The 21,670-nt window shown below is 40.3% G+C and overlaps 3 protein-coding genes across 6 annotated transcripts; 2 read left to right on the plus strand and 1 right to left on the minus strand.

The window, feature by feature from the left end:
* The first annotated feature begins 1,692 nt into the window (after window positions 1-1,692).
* Window positions 1,693-7,886, plus strand: LOC145458099 (lactadherin-like). Of its 2 annotated transcripts, XM_080336417.1 has the most exons (6): window positions 1,693-3,105; window positions 3,571-3,684; window positions 5,047-5,187; window positions 6,198-6,356; window positions 7,061-7,212; window positions 7,665-7,886. In XM_080336417.1, the coding sequence occupies exons 1-6, from the start codon at window positions 2,670-2,672 to the stop codon at window positions 7,818-7,820; spliced, it is 1,158 nt and encodes a 385-aa protein (XP_080192543.1). In that variant the 5' UTR covers window positions 1,693-2,669; the 3' UTR covers window positions 7,821-7,886. The 2 variants fall into 2 exon arrangements, with proteins under 2 accessions (XP_080192543.1, XP_080192544.1); XM_080336418.1 differs by lacking the exon at window positions 1,693-3,105 and having other exon boundaries at window positions 3,159-3,684.
* A 2,433-nt stretch (window positions 7,887-10,319) lies between these two features.
* Window positions 10,320-19,283, plus strand: LOC145457276 (lactadherin-like). Its single transcript, XM_080335466.1, has 5 exons — window positions 10,320-11,759; window positions 13,303-13,401; window positions 13,460-13,617; window positions 15,819-15,968; window positions 17,930-19,283. The coding sequence occupies exons 1-5, from the start codon at window positions 11,588-11,590 to the stop codon at window positions 18,083-18,085; spliced, it is 735 nt and encodes a 244-aa protein (XP_080191592.1). The 5' UTR covers window positions 10,320-11,587; the 3' UTR covers window positions 18,086-19,283.
* LOC145457274 (uncharacterized) lies at window positions 13,528-21,463 on the minus strand. Of its 3 annotated transcripts, XR_013920826.1 has the most exons (6): window positions 21,276-21,458; window positions 20,845-21,066; window positions 20,490-20,729; window positions 19,317-19,446; window positions 18,648-19,060; window positions 18,462-18,616 (listed from the first exon to the last, which is right to left on the minus strand). XR_013920826.1 is itself a non-coding variant. In XM_080335465.1 (5 exons), exons 1-5 carry the CDS (start codon window positions 21,340-21,342, stop codon window positions 13,610-13,612), a joined length of 684 nt encoding a protein of 227 aa, XP_080191591.1. In that variant the 5' UTR covers window positions 21,343-21,463; the 3' UTR covers window positions 13,528-13,609. The 3 variants fall into 3 exon arrangements, 2 of the variants coding, with proteins under 2 accessions (XP_080191591.1, XP_080191590.1); XM_080335465.1 differs by lacking the exons at window positions 18,462-18,616; window positions 18,648-19,060 and adding an exon at window positions 13,528-13,634 and having other exon boundaries at window positions 21,276-21,463; XM_080335464.1 differs by having other exon boundaries at window positions 18,462-19,060.
* Window positions 21,464-21,670: the final 207 nt, after the last annotated feature.

Below are 21,670 nucleotides of genomic sequence, written 5' to 3' on the forward strand. Positions count from 1 at the left end.
TATATTTGAAATATTTTAGTCGCATGAATAAGAGGTTATAAATAGATTTAGTCGATATGACAATCCATTTTTAGATGCATTGACATCGCCGTGAAGTGTTCTAGGCCCATTAGTTACGTCAAATGCCTGTTATGCGTCGTTTCATTGTTGAGATCCTCATCCTCAATTCTCACTTTGGCTAAAACACTGGATGCAAAATATGCAGGCTGCGCTGTTGCTCAAAGACCTCCCACGTCGGGATATCCGCTGATTCCGTGGTGAAACATCGCCCAAGCGTCCGAATCTTTGGCGTCGTTGTAGTAAGTAACTTTGTGATATAACAAATGCTTTGAATTGGGAGGTGAAGTCAAGAAGAAGCTCAAGAAGATATCAAAATTAATCATTGACACGATCAACACGGATGGATTTACCAGTAAATACTTCGATCCGTTTGAGTTGTTAAATAAATCTTTCCCGACATACGTGACGCAATCAGAGCGATAGGGCTGATTCTGTTTGGTTGTTTAGGATCCGCGCGGCTCAAACATGTCGCTTGTCGCCAGGCAACGTTCGAAAACTAATCTAGATCGTGTCGAGATAATCGTGAGGTTTGTTCAAATAATTGGTTCAAATATTTGTTGTTCGTGGTTCCTGCGGTAGAAGGAGTATTGTTATGGGGACTATATTTCCACATCTGTTTTATCGACTCTGGCTTGAACTTGTTTGACAGCGAATCAGTCTTGGACTTGGACAACGAGATAATCCAATCAGTCTAATCTAATTAGAGCGAATTGCCGGTAGTGTAATGTGAAACGTTTCTATACTCATCATTTTGATTATAATCTTATTTCTGGTTATCCTGAAAATGACACAGAAGAACTATATAGCGCAAAACGCACCAAGCTCTCTGTGCAGATATTCGATATTCTCGTGATTACGAAAATGAACTAAAACTTGACACGAACTGAAATTTCATTCTTATTCGGAATTTGATTCAATTCCCAAGTTTTGCGAATTCAGTAATTCTAATTCTAATCCAATCTGGAAAAAGTCGTGTAGCTATAATTCTAATTCTAATCTTTTTTGGTAAAGGTAAAAAAATTGTAGCTTTTCAATTTTGATGCCGCGTGTCTTCTATGTTCCACGACGTCATCACGAAGACGAAAAGCCAATGCAGTCCAGGCATTGAAAAATCTGACGCAGTCGTATGCTGTATAGACCGTATGCTGTATAGGCCGAATCCTTCTTTTGGGATTTAACGAAAAACGAACAGCACTACCATACAATACAGCTGTCTGGTTTGACAGTGAAACCACAAATATATGACGCCAGAGCATCAGAGCGATCGGAGAAAAACAACGTGAACAGGATTCGGATCACCCATATCACTATACGAAATATACCTAATTTAATTAAGCTACTTATACGCAGTAAGCATAATGATATTTTCGTTATATGCCTATACGTACAGGTCTACAATTTGCCTTTTCGTTATATAGTGAACTCGCGATTACAAGTATCGCGTGTGCTCACAATCGCAATACGATTAAAATGCTGTTTCTAGTATTCTAACGTCCAACTATCTATATATAAATGTTTATGTTTGGTGTTAAGCATAATATTTATAATACGAAGATAGTTTGACTGTCTAAAAGTTAATGAATCAAACATCTTTTAAGGTTAAACAAAAGAGGTTAGCAAAAAGGCATGAAAAGTGGTCATGTGGGTACATTCAAGAATCATATCAATAGTCCAGCCTATATATTTGCAATTATGGCTCTTAGCGAAACGCGCAGATATCAGGGGCGAATATCGAGCAGCCAAGTGGAGTACAATTTCGATATAGAGTTGCCAGAATATGCAGTGCAGATATGTTTTACTGATATGTAGCTGCATATCATCTTGATAAACCGTCTTTAAGCAAGTCACCGTATAGGCGTGGCCGCTATTATCAGGCATTAGTAGGAATAAGGCCTTGACTTCTGTATCTACATTTCGGCAATTTCGAATGGTTAAAGCAATCGTATGTCGATAGCATGGCAATATTTCACTTCTAATCTTCCACTGAATAAATAGGTGGTAATGATAGATGATGACTTTGGTTGCTCAACATATTGAAAAACAACAGCCAAACATGTACCTTTGTGATCCTAAAACTATAACACCAACTCTCACCCAAATCAACCTTCATCTTAACTCACATGGTGAAGAGTCGCATGGTCAAATTCTCATATACCCAGTCCACGTCTGGTATCTCAGCTACGTAGGACCATGCTCTAAATTTCAGACTTGGATTGGGTCTATTTCGTCGCTGTGGAATCAAAGTACCTTATGTCTATTCTTCAAATTTTGAGATCCATTTTCAAATTTATATGATATCAAGTTTTTGCGAAATTTTCACTTCCTTCCGGTATTATTTGGGTCATTTTTATGTTTATCACATTTTTTTCAAAGGTAAACACAGCTTAGGTGTGGCCGAATAAAAATGAATATTTTTCGTGAAGTTGATTTTCTCGAAATATGTAAAATGGACATAATTATGATAACAATGCAATTGATTTCACAGCGACGATAAATAGGCTACTTTTGCAAGTCATATATTTAGTAAAATTATCGTATGACAATGTTTTCTGCTTTCAATTGTGCAGGTTTGGACTGCTTAGAATAGAATTATACTCGAATAATATGCAATGTTCTTTTCAATTCTCTACTATAGTTGCTTAGTATTACCCCTGGCGAGTGTCAGCCGAAAATATTTGGGTTCATTTCAATATGAATATACAATTGAATTGTGTATTAAAGTTCTGTACCTCCAAGAAGCTCTTAAGAATTATTCTTGTTTCGAATTTCCCTGGGATAGGATATTTCTGCATGCACGTCTTAGCCATCAGTTTTGTTGCATTTATTATTGCATTATCAATATTAGCATTGCAAATATGTATCACAGGGACTCGATGGCACTGATATTTTTCGCTACGTGTTTTCTGAGCATGTCGTATGCACAGATTATGACAGAGATCATACCAGTTGAATTACCACGGTATGGAAGCAGGAGTCGAAACGCAGGAGTCGAATATTCAATGGCGATGTGGCTATTTCTCATTCAGGAAAATCAAATTTTAAGCGGTAAGGCAATAGACACTGATTTCTGATATTAGGATATTAGTCAGTGTTTAGCTCAGCAATCCGCAAGTATAAAAGTCAATCGGTATTCGCCGGTAAATTCTTTCTATTGTATGACATGCGAATAGGACAGAACAATATTTATATTGGAATAAAATAAATATTTTAGGCTGACACTCGTCAGGGGTAATCGTCGCAACTTGTAGGAAATTGAGGAGTACATTGTATATCAACAATCGCATCTCCAATGTTCTTTTCAATTCTCACCTACAGTTGCTGATGAATATCTATGACCCTTGACGAGTGTCAGCCGAAAAGACTCGGGTCTATTTCATGCAATTGTATATTAAAGTTCTGTACCTCCAAGAGTTTCTAGGGATAGGACTGCATGTGACTGGTTTAGAAGCACTGCTATCGAATCCCCTGAAACTGATGCATTATACCTATCATATGTTATTGTATATTCAGAGGAGGTGAAGCAGTTGAAAGAATCTCAGCAAAGCTCGTTGGACGCAATGAATAAAGAGGTGTCCGGACTTGCGTTGAGTGTCATTGATACCATATTTTCGTCGCCAAGTATAGGTATATTATTCTATATTGGTTTTTGATACCTGGAAGCAAATCCGGGATAGAGTAAGGTCTAAACTTTTGTCACACTTTCTCTAATGTATTTAATTTTCAACAACAGAACAAATAACTCATAGGAGAGCTCGATTTTTGTTAGTTCGCCGATTTTCGCTATACTTCTTCCTATACTAGTTATGTAGTTAATTTTTGAGTCACGGTATTTATTGAGGTTTTTAGTTTTGATTGTAGTCAAGATATTCCTGGTCTATATGACTCGAATTTGATGAAACGGCGTGTCTGTGTTTATCTTATTAGATTTCACTCAATTGCGTGTAGATGAACAAATAAAGATTCTCTCTATCTTTCTATACATCCATCCATCCATCCATCCATCCATCCATCCATCCATCCATCCATCCATCCATCCATCCATCCATCCATCCATCCATCCATCCATCCATCCATCCATCCATCCATCCATCCATCCATCCATCCATCCATCCATCCATCCATCCATCCATCCATCCATCCATCCATCCATCCATCCATCCATCCATCCATCCATCCATCCATCCATCCATCCATCCATCCATCCATCCATCCATCCATCCATCCATCCATCCATCCATCCATCCATCCATCCATCCATCCATCCATCCATCCATCCATCCATCCATCCATCCATCCATCCATCCATCCATCCATCCATCCATCAATCTATCTATCTATCTATCTATCTATATATCTATCTATCTATCCATCTATCTATCTCTATCTCTCTCACTCCCTCACTCTCTCTCTCTCTCGCTCTCGCTCTCGCTCTCTCTCTCTCTCTCTCTCACTCTCTCTCTCTCACTCTCTCTCTGTCTAACCAGAGCAAAGGCTACCAACCCGAATGCACGCGAACATAACAGATAGCCTACATTTCAATTAGAATGCTGTTATCGTAGGGCGGTTTGTGCTAAAATACAACAGCCTCTATTTCTAATCCTATAGTTCCGATGACACACCTGTCATGAAAGATTAAAGTTTAAAGCAATGGTTTTTAACCTTTTATGACCCGGGAAACCCTTGCGTTAATCTGCAAGCCGTCAGGGGTTTGTATTTCGAACCCCAACTTCCCCTGCGTACGCTGCTATCACACCATTATTACAGTCACAATTCGACTACCGATCGGGCCTAATTGCCTGCAACGAATGTGGGCCAAAACATGCGTGTTCTCCTTAATCATATGTAGGCCTATTAGTAGCCTATAGTTTGTGTGTTGACATCCGGTAAAACCACTGATACTGGCTTACGAATAGTTTTAAGTTATCATGGCAAATAACTTTACACACAAGTGTTTACGAGGCACAGTAATGTCCCGATTACGTGCAGGTGGCCTCGACGGAAAGATACAGGAGAACATCGAACGGATTTTTGAACTGTCTCAGACCGATCAGGCTTTCCAAACAGCTCTCGACTCGCTTCAGCAGACCGTCAGTGCGATTCAACAAAGCTTCAACGCCCAATCAAAATGTATGTTGCGAATTCACAGCAATTATATTCTGTATAGTATGTATCTTGTGCGTGTAATTGTGCTCTTAGAACTCACTGCTGCTATTTTGAAATGTTTTTGTGAATAATGAGATACAAAATTATATTTAAAGAGTTTCTTGGAGGTACAGAACTTTAATAAACAATTAAATAACATATTCATATTGAAATAAACCTAAATATTTTCGGCTGACACAAGGGTAATCTTCACTAATTAAAATACTATTGGAAAGAGCATTGTATAAGGTATGTATACGATTATTGATATACAATGTTCCTTCAAATTCTCTACTAGTTGCTGACGTAGGCTATATACCCCAGACGAGTTTATTTCAATATGAAAATGTTATATATATACAAAATGATATCATATTCTGATCTTAACCCATCAATCTAATGCTTGTGCGAAGTGAAAGCCGTCTTAAAGCATAACCACATCAGTAAATATAGTGCGAGTAGGCGGAACCTACTTGAGTACTGCAAAAAAACCTGCGTTAGTGACCACCTCGGTGGATTCCAGAGTCATTTATTGAACATATCGCGACTATTTACGTCAGCACAAATTCGTCATGATCCCGACCGATATCGGACAAAAACTATTACTAATTCCCTCGATGATATTATATTTATCCGATATTCAAAAGATATGGCAGCTAGCTTAAAGCGCATTACCAAAACTCAAGAGTATTTGTTCAAACTGCTTTACAGCCATTGCTATACCTGGACAATAAATAAACTAGACAAGCTGCAGCTGGAAACATGTAAAATATAATAGATCGATATTCCCAGTCACGCAGTCGCTGTTCATAGCTCTCTGACTACCCGCTGCCGGACTGAGACTTCGCGAAAATTACCGATATTCCTCAATGGCCGATACCAATATTTATTTCGAAGTGTGATGCCGACTTGATATTACCGAGCCTTTAATAATAATAATCGACCGGGCTCTAGTCATGATCTATTATATGTCTGATTCTTTTCATTATTTGTAGCGACGCGTTGTTACTTGGGGATGAAATTCGGTGACATAGCGGACAGTGAAATCAGTGCTTCGTCTTCATTGAACGCATTACATGCGCCGTGGCGAGCTCGGCTCGACACCGAGAAAAATGTACTGAACGAGAGGGGTGGCTGGGCGGCAGTGGTTCCAGGTATAGACTTACGAAATTAGACTTGAGCGTTTGAATCTGGCTTCGTCGCACGAATTATACTCGAGACAGAGCTGGACAATTGTGGAAAATTTTCAGATTTTCAGATTACATTCGGAATTAGAAACAAGTTCATTTCCTATCACGTCAGAGTTCCTTCTCATAAGTTCGAGAACGGCAAATGTCTGTGCACGTCACTCAGCTCTACCGGCAAATCTGATTACATGAGTAGAGAGAAGAGCAAAATTGATAGCAATATATATGCAATTCCCGAGCATACTGACCGATTCAATCATGAATTCTAGAAAATTTTCGCGCTTCGCGCGCTTATAGGCGACAAAAGCTGATACACCAAGCCCCCCCCCCCCAATGCAGATGATAAGTAACCATAAAAAGGGTAAAGCCTCAGGGGGGTCTGGGTGGCGAAGCCCCCCAGAAGTTAGGTTTATCACCCTATGGGGGGGGGCAAGACCAACGTTTTGGGGGGGGCTGACGAAGTGCTGTTACGGCCCTGAGTGGAGGTAGAAGTAAAACAATATTTTCAAAAGAGCAAAAAGGAGTATTCCAGGAAAGATTTTCAAATGAGCAAAATGGAGTATGTTACTGACCACATCTATGATTCTACGTCCAATATCCTTTTTATGACTTCCGTTTACATGTTCGATGAGTTACATGCGGTCTAAAATCGAAATTGCGTTGAATTTTAGCCGGTACAGACGAATGGATCGAAGTCGACCTCGGAACCAAAACGTCGCTAACGGGCGTTATCCTACAAGGCAGATCTGACAGAGATGAATGGGTCGAGACGTATCAGGTACAATGCGATCAAGTGACTGTCCAGGAAAGCGGAGCAGATAAGGTAAGGGCGAGGATGTATGGGGACAGTGATGCTCTGTTGTTTCGGACTTGGAAAAATACATAATTCTAATTGTCTAGCTTCACTTAAGAGCGAGATGTGGGTAAACTAATTTTTGAAACGTTTTGAAACTTAAATTCTAATCTAATTTCTGGTTTTCTTGGAAACACTACTGGAAAATTGTATAGTGCGATACGATCCAAACTTGGTGCACAGACATTCGCAATTCTCATGTTTACGAAAATGAACGCTGATTTGATTTGACAGAAACTTGATTTCTGCTGTATTTCTTTCCGATACGGAAATTAATTCAATTCCAATTCCAATTTCTAAGAATTCAGTAATACTAATTCTAATCAAAAGAAACTGTGCAGCTATACATCTAATTTTAATGTAGCTTGGAAAAATTGAACACTTTCTGGTTGTCCAAAATTGACCAATGGCTTTGGTTGCAGACCTTCACTGGAAACACCGACAGAAATACTAAAGTTGTCGGAAAATTTCCTTCGCCTTTGGACTGTCGTTACGTCCGGATAGTTCCCATTACCGTGAACGTTCATTACACTCTTCGATTTGAGCTGATCAGAGGAAGTTGCTTCGACGAGTACTGAATCGATATTCCTGTTCTGAAATATACTGTAGTGGACAACGCCTTTAATATAAAAGCTGGTATTGGACTGTGTTGATTTTAGCGATGGTTCGAATGTTCGATACCGAAAAGGTTGACAAGATGCCATCTAACTCTGTGCCAAGTTTCAAGTTTGTCACTCAATGATTAGCGTAAGTAATTAGGTTAAACAAATCGACTATGTACATCAGGCCTGGGCAAAGTGCGGCCCGCGGAGCTATTCTGTGCGGCCCGCGTAAGGTTGCTTGAAATTGAAATATAAAACCAACTTTTTAATGTTGTTGCGTGGACTAATACCATAGGTTGTATGAACTGGACCGTAAATTCGGTTACCATCAAGCCTGTTCATTAACGTGCTGCGATTACGCAGCCTATACGTACGTCACATGCCTAATCCAGATTCAAAGTAGAGTCAGTGTCAAAATTCTGCCGTTACAATTAAAGTCACAAGAAGTCACCAAACCTTCTTTGCGATTGTCACATTACGCATTACAACGGTCTGTGTTTCAAATTGTTACGTGATGCGTTCCAAATCCCTAATTCGTAAAACAAATCAATCAGTGCCTGTGATTTCTATGAGTATATATCTCCACCCATAAAGGATGTAAAAAAAATAAAGCCGAAAGTCGAAATTCAAAGAAGGTTCGGGGGACTAACTAATTGTTTACTAACTGTCTTGTCTTTTTAGTAGTTAGTGCTGCGCACGTCGCCGTGATTAGGGAGTATAATTTAAGTCGGTTCTATGACAAAAACACGATGACATAGGCTATACACTCGATCAAGAGACGACGAATTTCGGAATAGCGGCAAGCTTGGGTCAACAAGAAAGCCATTTCGGTAAGCTGCACACTTCTCGGAAACCAGCTACCAAGACAATAAGTTTTATAGTATCCCCAGAACCGTAACTTCCTCACCCCAAACCCCTTCAATTGGGGGGCGAGCTCGACGGGCACCCAAAATTATTTCGTGAATAAACATAAATCTTTCTCGCGCTATGCGTGATTTAGAGATCAGGAGTTTATAGAATTGGGCATTTCGGCGTCAGCCATTACCCCGCCACGGCGCACCAAGATATATATACGAAGTTTAGGCCAACACGGGATTTCGAGAAGGCACTGCAATTGCACGTGCTGATCAAGCACGTAAAGGGGGAAAAAGCTCGACTGCGAGAATACCTTGGCCGAAAAGGACTGCCCTTATTAAATGCCCTTATTAAAACCATGTTGTCCCATTGTCCATAGGCAATATTTGCCAGTGAAGAAATACCAATTAGGAATCGTGTGCCTCTTTTAGTTCAGTACGCATTGGCGATTTCAATATCTTTTCACATAGCAGACGGGAGGTCACGAAATAACAACATATAACATTAAGGTAATTATACAAACGGGCCCGCCCGAATATTTCCAATACAGCATCTCACTCAGCTCTAGCGGTATAATTGACTACGCGGGCTGAAAGAGGTTAAAAGATATAGCAATATGTAAGCAATTACCAATATTATTACCCGATTGAATCATGAATCGTGGAAAAATTCCGCGCTTCGCGCGATAACGGCGCAAAACATTGCCAATTAGTGTATACAAGAAATCTCTCTCAGAAGCAGTGTTAACAACGTGTATCCCAATGGGGCCTGGTCAGGGGGCGAAGCCCCCAGGAGTTTGGTTTATAACTTCATGAGGTGCCCAAGACCAACATTCCGGGGGGGGGGGGCTAACGACGGTTTGTTTTTGCCATCGCAAATACATTTTAATATATTGACAGAAAAACGCGGATAGGGTGTTTAAAGAGAGTTCAAAATGTATCATGTTTAACATTGTTTCGAAATATGGCGGCAAATAAATATTTTTTTTGGTAATTAACCGTCACTTTCTCATTCCCCAATATCAACACATCCACGGCTTTCAATTTAGAAATAAAATCAATACGCTGGAGAATATATAGCTAAAATTTCTGACTGGGCCTGAAAACGTATTTTCTGTTTCTCATTTGGCCCGCGGAGAAAAATAATTGCCCACCGCTGATGTACATTGTACACGTACAGGCGTGCGGTTTAGGCTAAACTCACACAACAGATTTTACGCAAAAATCGCCATTGATATGTTTTGATGTAGACCAGCGGCTCTCAAACTTTTTTAGACACGCCCCCCTTTATGATAGTGAAAATTTCCGCGCCCCCTTATCGTCATATCACAAAGCAATCCCAACGGATAGTTTGATGGCATGGAATTATGACTGTTGAGAGAATTCTCAAATATGAAATTCGGACTACACACAGAGCAATAACTACGAATTGGAGGTAAATCGCACCTTCGCCCCCCTTCAGATGCTTTCACGCCCCCAGTTTGAGAACCAATGATTTAGACCAGTGGTTCCCAACCTTTTTCGACCCATCGCCCCCTTTTCAAGGTCGACGCCTATCGTCGCCCCCCAAATTTTGTGTACCGAAAATTGGGCATACAAATTGTAATCACCGGTGGGTTGACTGAAAAAAAAAGGTCAAATTTTCGGCTCGATGTCCAATTTGACACCCTTTTGTAACTAAATTTCCGTGGGTTGACTAAAAAAAAAAAGTCAGCCGTTTTGACGCGTCATCGCCCCCCTATCGCCCCCTTCGCTATTTTCGCCCCCTGTCGCCCCCTTCGTCATTTTCGCCCCCCTAGACCGCCAAATCGCCCCCTGGGGGGCGATATCGCCCACGTTGGGAACCACTGATTTAGACGGTATTCTATACGTAGTTCGGAGACAAGATTTCGCATGGTTATGTACGCTAAAGCTGTGCCAAATATCAAGGCTGTCATTTAATGATTAGGATAATAATTTCGTTTCCAAAGTCTCGTATTTATACTAGGTGCGCGCTATACTGAAACTAGCCATGATAGATTTGGGGGGGGATCGCTGATGGCTTGCGGATTACCGTAAGGATTCGCCAGTTTAGTAAAGTTTAAGAACGACGGCGTCAGACAAAATTCACTTGCGAAATTTTACAAATTCAGGCATTGCTGCTCTAAACAAAGTAATGCAACTTTGTCGTCGATAACATTTTTCTTGTCTTTTTCCTCCATTCAAATTTGAAAAACATGAATTGACAGAGAGCAATCAAGTTGAGTAACCGCCAACCGATCACCGATTAATATTTATCGCCATATTCGGAATGAGGATTATAATATGACGATTATGATCTGCATCAATATATTCTACTCGCGTAACAGCAGCAACTTCTAAGAGGGTATCGGGTTTAGAAAGTCGCCCTGCATTGTGACACGCCATGCGATTTTCATTGGTTTTGCTGTCGCAATAGCGTATGTCGTTATTTGATGACGAATTGGCAGTTAAATTTCGAGCTAAATCGGTGGCTTTGATCGCCCGAATAACTCTGTGACCTCTTTTTGCTGTCGTCCAGGATATATAAATGTCAACCGGCGGATTGGGTCGACTTATATATTTGATGTTATAGGCTATGCATGAAGGCAAGTAATCTGCCTTGAAATCATTCAAATATATACACTTACGGCACGGAAGGTGTTAATGAAAGGTATACAGTTCAGTTCAGCATGCGTGCAGTTTGTGCGAACAGTGAGATATTTATATTATGGCTTTGCAGTTGCGTTGGAATCTCCTAGTTTGACTACAATCTACAAATATTTTTACTACAAGTTACATCGCTGGTCCTGAGATTAAACGTACTCTTACTGGAACATATGACTACAACAGTATATAATATATACAGATAAGCTAACTATCGCCGGACCAATGTTGTTCGTAATTCATCTTTGCTCTCTCATGGCTGCGGTGGTGATGGCAGAAGGTGACGTGATGTTGCCGTATCATCCGCAAAACACGGCATTTCATCCCCAAAGGCGCGTAACATCAGCGAAAAGTTTGGTAACAATGCTTCTTCTCAAAGAAAACAAGAAACTTGCAGGTATAGAGTGTATTTTGATTGATTTCTGTAAAACAACACAATATAGGGGAGATGTGGTACCGATGGATCACTGGGACCGAAAATACTTTGAAAATTCTCAATGATAATTCCATGATTACACTCCGTTAACTTGTCTTCAGTTGCATGCTGCCAAAATCTTTCCTCACATACAAAAAAATTCGACGTGCGCGAGCTATGGGGTCTCTCACAGATGTTTTTTGTTTTGGGGGGTGTAAACTAAATTTAAATCGACATATACATTTTTCTTTGTAACCTTCAACAGGAACAAACCAGCAATCATTTTTATTGTGAAGTGTAGGGCTTGTATCAGGCTATATAATGGCACCTATAATTTTTTTCGGTGCCTTCCTTTAGTGGAATTTTTTCGATTCATGTATAAAATTCGCAGGGTGGGGACCGATGATACAATAGCCAAATCAAGCAAAATAATCAAGCATACTAATCATGAAACAAGTGAAACATGCCTACGTACAGAAAATCTTTATGTAATAATTGCATATGACGTTTTATCGCTATAACGAGGTATTTGGATGTCACACTGTCGATTTTCGGGCAATATGTATGTACCCTCAAATTTATAAGCTCGAGCCTAAATCGAAACGTGATTTTATGACAACATTTGAGTAAATATTCATTCTATTTTTTGACGGTTGCGACCGAACATTCTTCTTTGGCTTGCTGTAGCTTAGATTATAATATTGAGCAAGAAAAGTTGTCATGTTTTAGTTTTTTAGGGTATATGTGTCATAGGTCCCCGGGTCGTGTGCCACTGGACCCACCGGGTGGGGACCGATGATACGCTCGAGCATCAAATTTTAAACGTCCTTAAATATTTTTTGAAAAGACGGATATTCATGTATATGTGCGCGATAGGTAGAGCTTGTATCAAAGTGCTGAGCCAGCAAAAGATCTGATGTTTTCGGCTGAACATTTTGGGGCCAGCGATCATTTTCCAATTTTTGATCCATCGGTACCACATCTCCCCTACTATCGTTTAGCGGATGACATCGGACCTAAAATATGTCGGATGTAAAGCTGTAGACCTCAGACTCGTACAAACTGTACGCTGGATATTCCAAATGCGCAACTAGATCTAGAACTATAATCACTTTTTAAACCGCGCAACTAGAACTAGAACAAACGTTCTTTAAAAAAAACCAATTAACTAACTAAAATACAACTATCAATTCCGAAGCAATTCATTAATTTTTAGTTAATCGGAATCGACTCCCAAAACCAAACCCGTGGATATGTCAATGCCAGTAGTAAATTTATGACTCGGAGCTATAGCAATTGCTACTACAACATCACAAAACAGAACACCGGTATCATGACTCACGACGACGACGACACCTGTTTTCTATAGTTGATCGGCAACTAAATGTTTTCCAAAATGCGCAACTAGAACTAGAACTGCTCACTCTGCAACAAAATAGATTGGTAATTTGTACAAGTCTGTAGACCTATACCCTTTACGCTTCCGTAACATTTGTACACATTCTCACCACGTATTCGTCTACAGATAAACTGGAACAAGTGAAACTTGATAGCGAACTATCCAACCTCGCCCTGCAAACCAAATTAGAAGCCCTCGAGATGAAGATAGAAACTCGGCCCAGATGTAAGCCGATTTCAGATGAAACAGCATATGTACGGTAAAGTGAGTCTGTTTATCACAGCCACCCGATGCTATATGGGAATGAAGTTCGGGGATATTCCGGACTCCGCGATAACCGCTTCGTCTCAGGTAGACGTGAAGCATTCGCCGGCAAGAGCGAGGCTTGATACTGAAATGACTGGAGATAACTTCAGAGGCGGTTGGGCAGCTTCTACACCTGGTGGGTATTTGATGTGCTGTACAGAATTCATCGTAAGGCATACATTAATAGGAGAGTTTTCGATTCCTTATACGTAACGATGGAATAGTAGGCTATATCACATTGAAATGAAACCCGAATATTTTCGGCTGACACTCGTCAGGGGTAATCGTCAGCAACTAGTATAGAATAAGAAAGAAGATTGTATATCAACAATTGTATCACAAAATATGACGTCACCAGCATGAAACTTCGAATGAGAGAGCGTTCTGTGCGCTATTCCCAGGTGGTACACGAACTCTTTCTGTTGACAGAGTTTCGGTTGGTGTATTTTGCTAAAAGTCGTCTCCAAGGCACACAAGTGGAAGTGTGAACGGCCCCTCCCAATAACGCGAAATTTGTCGTCTCTATAATTATTCGCACAAATCGGATTATCCAACAGATGTTTGCCGATTGCAGAATTAATTATACGTAACGCTGCAGTGAATCTAACATTGTAATTAGGGCCAGGCCGTAATATTTTTGGCATATGCCAAAACTGCCAAAAATAACTTATTTTTGGCATTTTTCGATTTTTATTTTTGGAAGTTTTGGCATCGTCCTCTAAATAGATAGTTTCAGCCTCGAATTAGTCACAAAAACGCTTTATTTGGGCTAGTTTGTCAAAAGACACCACAAAATGTGCAGCATCCACGTATAATCAGTGCCAACAAACAATAAGAAGAAAAAACCTCACGATTTCATGGGTTAATAATATCAAACGAAACCACAAAATGTGCAGTATATCCATCGGAATCGGTGCCAATATAAGCAAAAAGAAAAAGAAAAGCCTAACAAACACGCTCAACAGCTGATTGTTACAGCTGTTGAAATGACTTAACTCGTTTGCACTGTAACAATGCTTCCAAACTCAAATCAGCTAAGTTTCTCCTAAATTCATTTCTCGCGCAGCGAATCTGGGAAATATCGGCTTCAACAGTAGCCGTTGAGGGAAAGAATGTTGCCAGTCATCCACAAAAGGTTTTCAGAGCTTCAAAATCTTTGGAGGGCCGAACCGGCTCCCATGCATCATGAAAAGAGATCACTTCGCCAGTGCCATCGATATCATCGCGGAAAGAATTTTCTTCCCGATCCTTTTCCAGGAGTTTCCTGTGTTGTCTCTCAACACATTCTATTTAGTAGCCCGACTATCATTTCTCCTTCAGTCTACCGATATATTTTCGGAGGACTTTTGTCACTTCAGGTGGCTTTAATATTACCAACTCGCATGGAAGAGTCCTGGGAAAGTTAGCTTGTTTAAAAACATTGACGCAACAAGACTGTCTGGTAAAACAAGACTATGCAGCTCAGAAATAGCCAGACAGTTTGTTGCGTCACAATGTTCAACTCGATCACAATGCAAAAATCGTGGTTGTTTTTGGGGGTTCCAGTTCCATGAGCAGAATATAATTTGTATTTTAATAATCAGTACTGCGGCAGCTTCTCATTGATACCCGTTTTATCATATTATGAAACCTGCCTTTCACAAACGCTCATCTTGCTTGTAACGCGGTCCTGTTAACACAACACCATAAACGAAATACACTCTTTGGCAGGCCGTGTCATTTTTGGCATACGCCAAAATTTGCTTATTTTTGGCATCTTCAAATTTTTATTTTTGGCAGTTTTGGCATGGCTCCTGAAATGCCAAAAATAACACGGCCTGGGCATGGGACAATGAGAACGGGAATTCGAATTGATAGTGATGATTCGCGTCGCGTATAGGGAGACATGGTTTTTTCGGGTACGGAAAGTATATAAGCCCCTTTCCACCACAAGAGTTAATTTATCAACGAGAGTGATAGTTTCATTTCTTTTTCCCACCTAGGAAGCCTTGAAACCTCGATTGGTCGTATCACAGCATACAAAACATGTAATACAAAGCTACTCGCGTCAGTGAAAATGACATATCTGTCTGATCAACCCACAGCATTGCCACAAGTAAAATAGGCATGGCCGAAAATATATCAAGTGTTCTGTGATGTAGTGCACAATTAGCAATATTTTCTTTGATCTGCGCGTCGTAAAAATGCATCTTTGAACTTTCCACATACATCATACTCATATGACGACGTCTTAACGTGTGATATTCAACCTAACTCGAAGCCTAAAACTAGATTCGGAATCGAAACACTCACGTTCTCGATTTTGCCATGACCCAATATTCATACGCTGTACTTTGGTTTCGGACGAATGGATCCAGGTTGACTTGGGAAGCAGTCTGCCGATAGCCGGCGTCATCCTACAAGGGCGGTCAGACATGAATGAGTGGGTGAAAACGTACAAGGTCCAGTGCGACTCGGTGACGATTCAAGAATACGGAGTTGACAAGGTATATTGATACACCACGTTCTTTCCAATTCTCTACCAGTTGCTAACGATGACCCCTGTCGAGTGTCAATCGGAAATATTCCGATTTACTTCAATACCAATATATTATTTAATTGTATATCATATATATAAGTTATGTACTTTCCAAGAGTCTCTTCGTATTGGCAATGTTTGTGGAAATCTAGCGACCCTCCGATGTGATTTGTTTTGCCCTGCCACGTACTTCGAAATAGGCCTAACAAATGCGGCTATAAAGTCAACATTGAATCACGCAGGTATTCATTTAGTAATTACTAGGGATGGTGTGAACGCGAGGTTCACGTTCGCGTTCTGTGTGTGAACCTCAGAAATTTAGAGGTTCACGTTCACAAACGAACCTTGGTAGGTTCTGCACTGTGAACCTTTTTCATATATTGTAATTTTCCACGTTATTTGTTAAAATTTTTGGTTAAAATTCATTGCATTTCAACTGCGGGCCCCTGTATGCATGGCACTGACAGCATAAAAATCAACACTAAACGAGCATGCAACATTGACAATCTCAAAAATTTTAGTTGATTTGTTACAAAAGTTTGCTCGAAACATCCAGTTTTCCGTTTTTAAATATTTAGTGACTCTCTGCTTTGATCTTGACCCGTAATCACACAATATCAAGAGCGAAATACGCTACATGTAGGTATAGTCATGTCAGCGAATGATGCTTATTCAACCAATCAATGAAATTCATATCGGAATACATCGTTGTCAAATATAAAAAAATCTAGCAGGCGTATGTGGAAACCATCTTGATTTGATATGTGTTTTGTATCATAAAAAACAAATCGGTGTGATTGGGGTGTTGGACACTCCTATATAACTTCTTAATGGGATGATATAGGCAGCAAGTATCGAAACCCTTTTTACTTTCTATTCAATATCAATGTAGCAGTACTAAGACGCCGAGTACATATTCCGGTCTGGCCTATAGACCGTTTAAGGCGTAAGCTTATATTCCCTTGCAACTCTTCGTCGGAAGATATTGATTGGGTTAATTATGTCATTTGATTGCTCCAGTTGATATATTTGGCGACCTTTAAAAAGTCAGTATGTACTTCACTATTGTGGCATAATGAGGCCCCAGTCGTTACTAGATATCGTATTGTACATTAATATATCACTTCACTGAAATGTAGGCTCGGAATTACCAATATGACGTCATGTGACGTCATGAGGTTCACGTTCGTGTTCACACAGAACCTTTCCAAAAGGTTCGCGTTCACACGAACCAGAACCTTTCAGAGGTTCACACCATCCCTAGTAATTACTGCCGACGTGTTGTGCAAGTTGCTCGACTGACCTATAGTAGGGCGGAGCATGGACCGGAGCCGTATTGGATATCTGGCCGGACTTTTTCATTTTGGCAGGAGCCAGATCGGATACAGATCAGTACAATTTCTGATACGGCCGGAGCTGAATCAGTACTTTTTGGATACGGCCAGAATCTTAATTGATAAGCATGACTTTTGTAACAAAATAACTACCAACCAACCACACGCAAGTAACCGCCAAGCCAGTGCGAAAATAAACGACCCATATCTATAAATTTACCCAAACACCGTATACCGTCACGGCGGAGCATGGACCGGAGCCGGATTGGATATCCGACAGGACTTTTCCATTTTTGACCGGAGCCGAATCAGTACTTTTCCTGATGAGTCGGAGCGGAACCGGACCAGAGAATTTGTCGATCCGCTCCGCTCTATAGGCCTACAGCCAAGTTTTTGCGAATTCAGTAATTCTAATTCTAATCTAATACGGATAAGCACCGTTCAGCTATAATTTCAGTTCTAATCTAATTCGGAAAAGCTGAAAATATTCCAGTTATCCAATTACGTAAATTAACACCGCCAATTTACATGCTATTTCCAATCATACCTCTGCCAAGCGTTATTAGACCAATGTCAAAAAAACGTAACTTTTCAGATATTCATCGGGAACACGGACCGAGACACCAAAGTAGTTGGAAAATTCCATCATCCGCTGAAATGTCAAATCGTCCGCATCGTACCGGTATCGTTCCAGGTCCACGTCACTCTGCGATTTGAGTTGATCAGCGGGAAGTGTTTCGACGAATATTAGCTTCACCTTCACTTCGCGGCAGACATGGACAACTACATAATTCTAGTTGTCTAGATTAGACTAATGAGATCGCAATGCCGGTAATCAGATTCCAATCTAATTTGTGAAATTTTTCTCAATGCTATCATTTTTTATGCATGAAAATCAGCAGAGCACTTGATTTGGAATCAACGACAAGATTTTACAGTCATATATTCTCAACTCCAATCACAATTATATTCAAAACATTGCAAAGTACGCATGTTTGGAAAGTAGGATAGTCGTTTTCTTTCCAAGATAACCCGGAGACATGCTTTCCCGTCGAAGTATATTTTCTTCTGATGCAATCAATATCGCATAAATAGTCTCCATTATTGCTTTTATTATTTCAACGCTCTCCATTCTTCGTTATATTTTCCGACTCCCGTACAATATGGAGGGCTTATAGTTCCAGACCACCGGCTTTAATGCTATTCCGACGAGGCTAACTTGCAATTAATTCAATATCACGATCTGAAGAACGTGTGGTGATCATTCCAGAAACATTGCAACCTTCCAGCAAGTGTAATCCCCATTTGCATACGACGTATTACGTGTCAGCGACAGATCATGTTTAATTTGCCATTCATTATTTTCATTCGTTCCTCGTTGCGTGTTACAGCCCGTATTCCGTAATAATCGAAAGTCTACTTACATTAATACTCCGATGAATCGTTGAGTGCGGTGATATTGTCACAAAACGACTATTTGGTTACCCAAACCGCCGGTTATTCACTGAATTCTTGGAATGTCTTATCGTCCCCTCGCTATACGCGTTTTAAAAATCTTATTCTCGTACGCTATCGCAGCTCATATAGCTCGTTCACGACTTCGATTTTCTCGGAATGTTCCGGCCGATCAATAGGTAGTATGCCATCCGAAGCCTTTGGTGAACGAACGGTCGTTTTCACAATTTGGTTTTTGAGCGTCGAGTTTGCTTTTGTTAACTGCCACGTCCTGAAATAGGTAACTTTCTATTTACATTTAACATTTGACATTTTTTGACATCGCTCATCATTTTACACATCGCCTCATTTCAATCATCTCTAGTACCAATGAAAATATATCCTATACTTGAGCACACCACAACCCCAGTGAAGAAAATTTTCTTTATCATCAATTCGTAGACACTATTTTCCAAAAAGTGGTTCATTTTGCAAAATGAGTACGTTGCAAACTATTGACTACAATTCGTAGACGCTGCGTTACCAACCTGATTGCCAACAGGATTGCAATCAAGAGCGTGATTGCGAAGAGTAAACCGAACGTCATTCCCAGAATTTGGTTATGCGTCACGTCGCTATCGGTGTGAGATGTCGTAATTTTTCCGTTATTCGAGACGCCTGAAATAGGAGCAAACCACAGTTGAGATCTTGGAGATCAGTCCAGGATCTTGATTACTAAAGTATCTGCTTGGTTCTCCTGGCGCTGTAAATATTGAATATCATAGGCCCCGAGTTCGCGCATTAGGTAGCCAGCTGGTTCAATTCTGTGTGGTCGAATAACTAGCTATTCCCAGGTATGAAATTGCGCAAAAGGTAGAAAAGAGCAAAGGTTGAGTAAGTATAGGGAATCGTCAGCTGATACGGACTATGATTTGCAAGCATTAGTGCCATGCGAGTAACGTATAAGGAAATCAATTGGTCGCATAATAACTATGCATTTTGGCCTAAGCCAGTTATACTTCTCTGTGTTGTTATATAGGACGTCAAATCTTGTCTATATAGATGTCTAGTTGTCGCCGGTAGCGGGATAAAATCAGTGGATTAATTTTTTTTTTGTCAGCCGGCTCCATCACAAATGTCGTATTATAAAACCGGTTCTGTTACAAGTCATTGATAGTAACCAGTAATGTTTACCGGCTCGCTGATCTCATAAAATTTCGTGAGACAGGCCTAGAGAATCGGTTGAACCTGGCCATTGATTACAGTCAGCGGGTTCATGTTATCATGACCCTTATTAAACGACAGTGGATCGTATTCTAGTTACATAACATGGTTGGATATATTTTTGATCTGAACAAGTCACACACAGTGTACAATGCGATAAGACACAATGCGATGTCATGAACAGATAGGAGGATGTCGAACGACACGCATCAGTAGCGATCCTTTACTCTAACATCCACCTCGGCCTAGAGTGCCCGCTGTCACAGTCCTTTTTCAATGTTGATCTCTTTGAAGCCGCGGCCCTTTCTACTAGTTCTTTCCATTCATTGTGAGTGCTTTCTTTCGTCGGGTCTTTGTCTGGGCTTTTTTGTCGCCGTAAGAACGGCAACGGAAGGGGAAGAGGAGCCCAGATAAACCTTTGACGGGAATCGATTCCGGTCCGTCTTCGTGCTGGGCGCTTATCGTATCTATTGATTATTTTCCAATCTTAAACTCACCCGGTTGTATATTTCTGTCCTTACGTGATGAGGTACCCAGCATATATCGAATCTGAAAATTTGGTGTGTTTTCGAAACTCCAGACTTTGAATGGGAGTAATTCCGTTCGGATATGCGTTTCTATGTGTGTACAGTTTTCTATCAGTTCCGGTACTGCATTGATATAGGTGCGCTCTTGCGAGTATTTTACACAAAATCCAGGCTCTTGATTACAAAAGTATCTGCTTGTTTCTCCTGGCGCTGTAAATACCCAGATCACAGTGTCATGGTTTCCCGATAACATTGGATTAGGATTGTTCAGTTGCAACGCCAATGCTATAACCGCTCACGCTAAATGTACGGAGAAGTCACTAACCTGTATATAATACAGCACTAGCGCATCGGTCATTGAGAAACAAATCACTTTGCAAAAGTTTTAAAACAAGCACGTGCTTGTCAGAGCTGTTGTCGCTGCAGGAGTCGTCGTTAAAGATCCATTGCTGATCGCCTGCTCGGTTCTGTTGTGCTATGATCCCTTCTGGGTTTTGGCAAATGTCGATATCTTCCCCCGAAACCAGATTGAATAGGATCATGATTTCTAAAATATCACATCAAACCATAATTGACATGGTCGGTTTCTGAATATTTATCGCCGAGGGAGATTATTTTGAGAGAGAGAGAGTCCTTATTTTCATCAAACCAAAATACAGAACAGGGCCGATTGAAACAAATATTTTGTAAAGACTTTATTATTACTTACTCATTAGCAAAAAAATTAGCAATAAAATTACCTATAAAACAACTTACCGAATGCTATTATAATTTTGTCAATAACATAATTTTTCTCCGTTGATCCTGATATTAGATTCTTCATGTCGTTACGAATTCACTTCGACTTTTATCGTACGATATGCATTAGGCCACGTACCCTGATCTTCGGTAAAAATACGCTAGCTATTAATATACCGTATGAAAGATTGTACAATGCACAGGGTTTGATATAATTATTGGCAGCGAAGTACGACAACGAAAAGCAGTAAGACGCGCGACAAGTATATTCCAATAAGTAGCTATGAATGTATTGCCAACATCTATAACGGATTATTACATCGTCGAAAGGGTCATTTTGGGATCCGTGCAGCGAATTTGACTAATTAGAGCGAAATGCCGGTAAGCTCATTGTAATCTAATTTGAGAAATGC

The sequence above is a fragment of the Botryllus schlosseri genome, chromosome 15, assembly GCF_051294905.1.
Source record: "Botryllus schlosseri isolate E-star chromosome 15, Bs_hap1, whole genome shotgun sequence".
NCBI classification, from domain to species: Eukaryota; Metazoa; Chordata; class Ascidiacea; order Stolidobranchia; family Styelidae; genus Botryllus; species Botryllus schlosseri.

Coding starts and splice junctions, on each gene's coding strand:
- LOC145458099 (XM_080336417.1), top strand. CDS start 2,670: ATGTTCTTTTCAATTCTCTACTATAGTTGCTTAGTATTACCCCTGGCG. Junction 6,357..7,060: donor CTGGGCGGCAGTGGTTCCAG/GTATAGACTTAC, acceptor GTTGAATTTTAG/CCGGTACAGACGAATGGATC. Junction 7,213..7,664: donor AGGAAAGCGGAGCAGATAAG/GTAAGGGCGAGG, acceptor CTTTGGTTGCAG/ACCTTCACTGGAAACACCGA.
- LOC145457276 (XM_080335466.1), top strand. CDS start 11,588: ATGTTGTTCGTAATTCATCTTTGCTCTCTCATGGCTGCGGTGGTGATG. Junction 11,760..13,302: donor AGAAAACAAGAAACTTGCAG/GTATAGAGTGTA, acceptor ATTCGTCTACAG/ATAAACTGGAACAAGTGAAA. Junction 15,969..17,929: donor AAGAATACGGAGTTGACAAG/GTATATTGATAC, acceptor GTAACTTTTCAG/ATATTCATCGGGAACACGGA.
- LOC145457274 (XM_080335464.1), bottom strand. CDS start 21,342: ATGAAGAATCTAATATCAGGATCAACGGAGAAAAATTATGTTATTGAC. Junction 19,447..20,489: donor GGACAGAAATATACAACCGG/GTGAGTTTAAGA, acceptor CTCCTATTTCAG/GCGTCTCGAATAACGGAAAA. Junction 19,061..19,316: donor GCAATCCTGTTGGCAATCAG/GTTGGTAACGCA, acceptor TACCTATTTCAG/GACGTGGCAGTTAACAAAAG.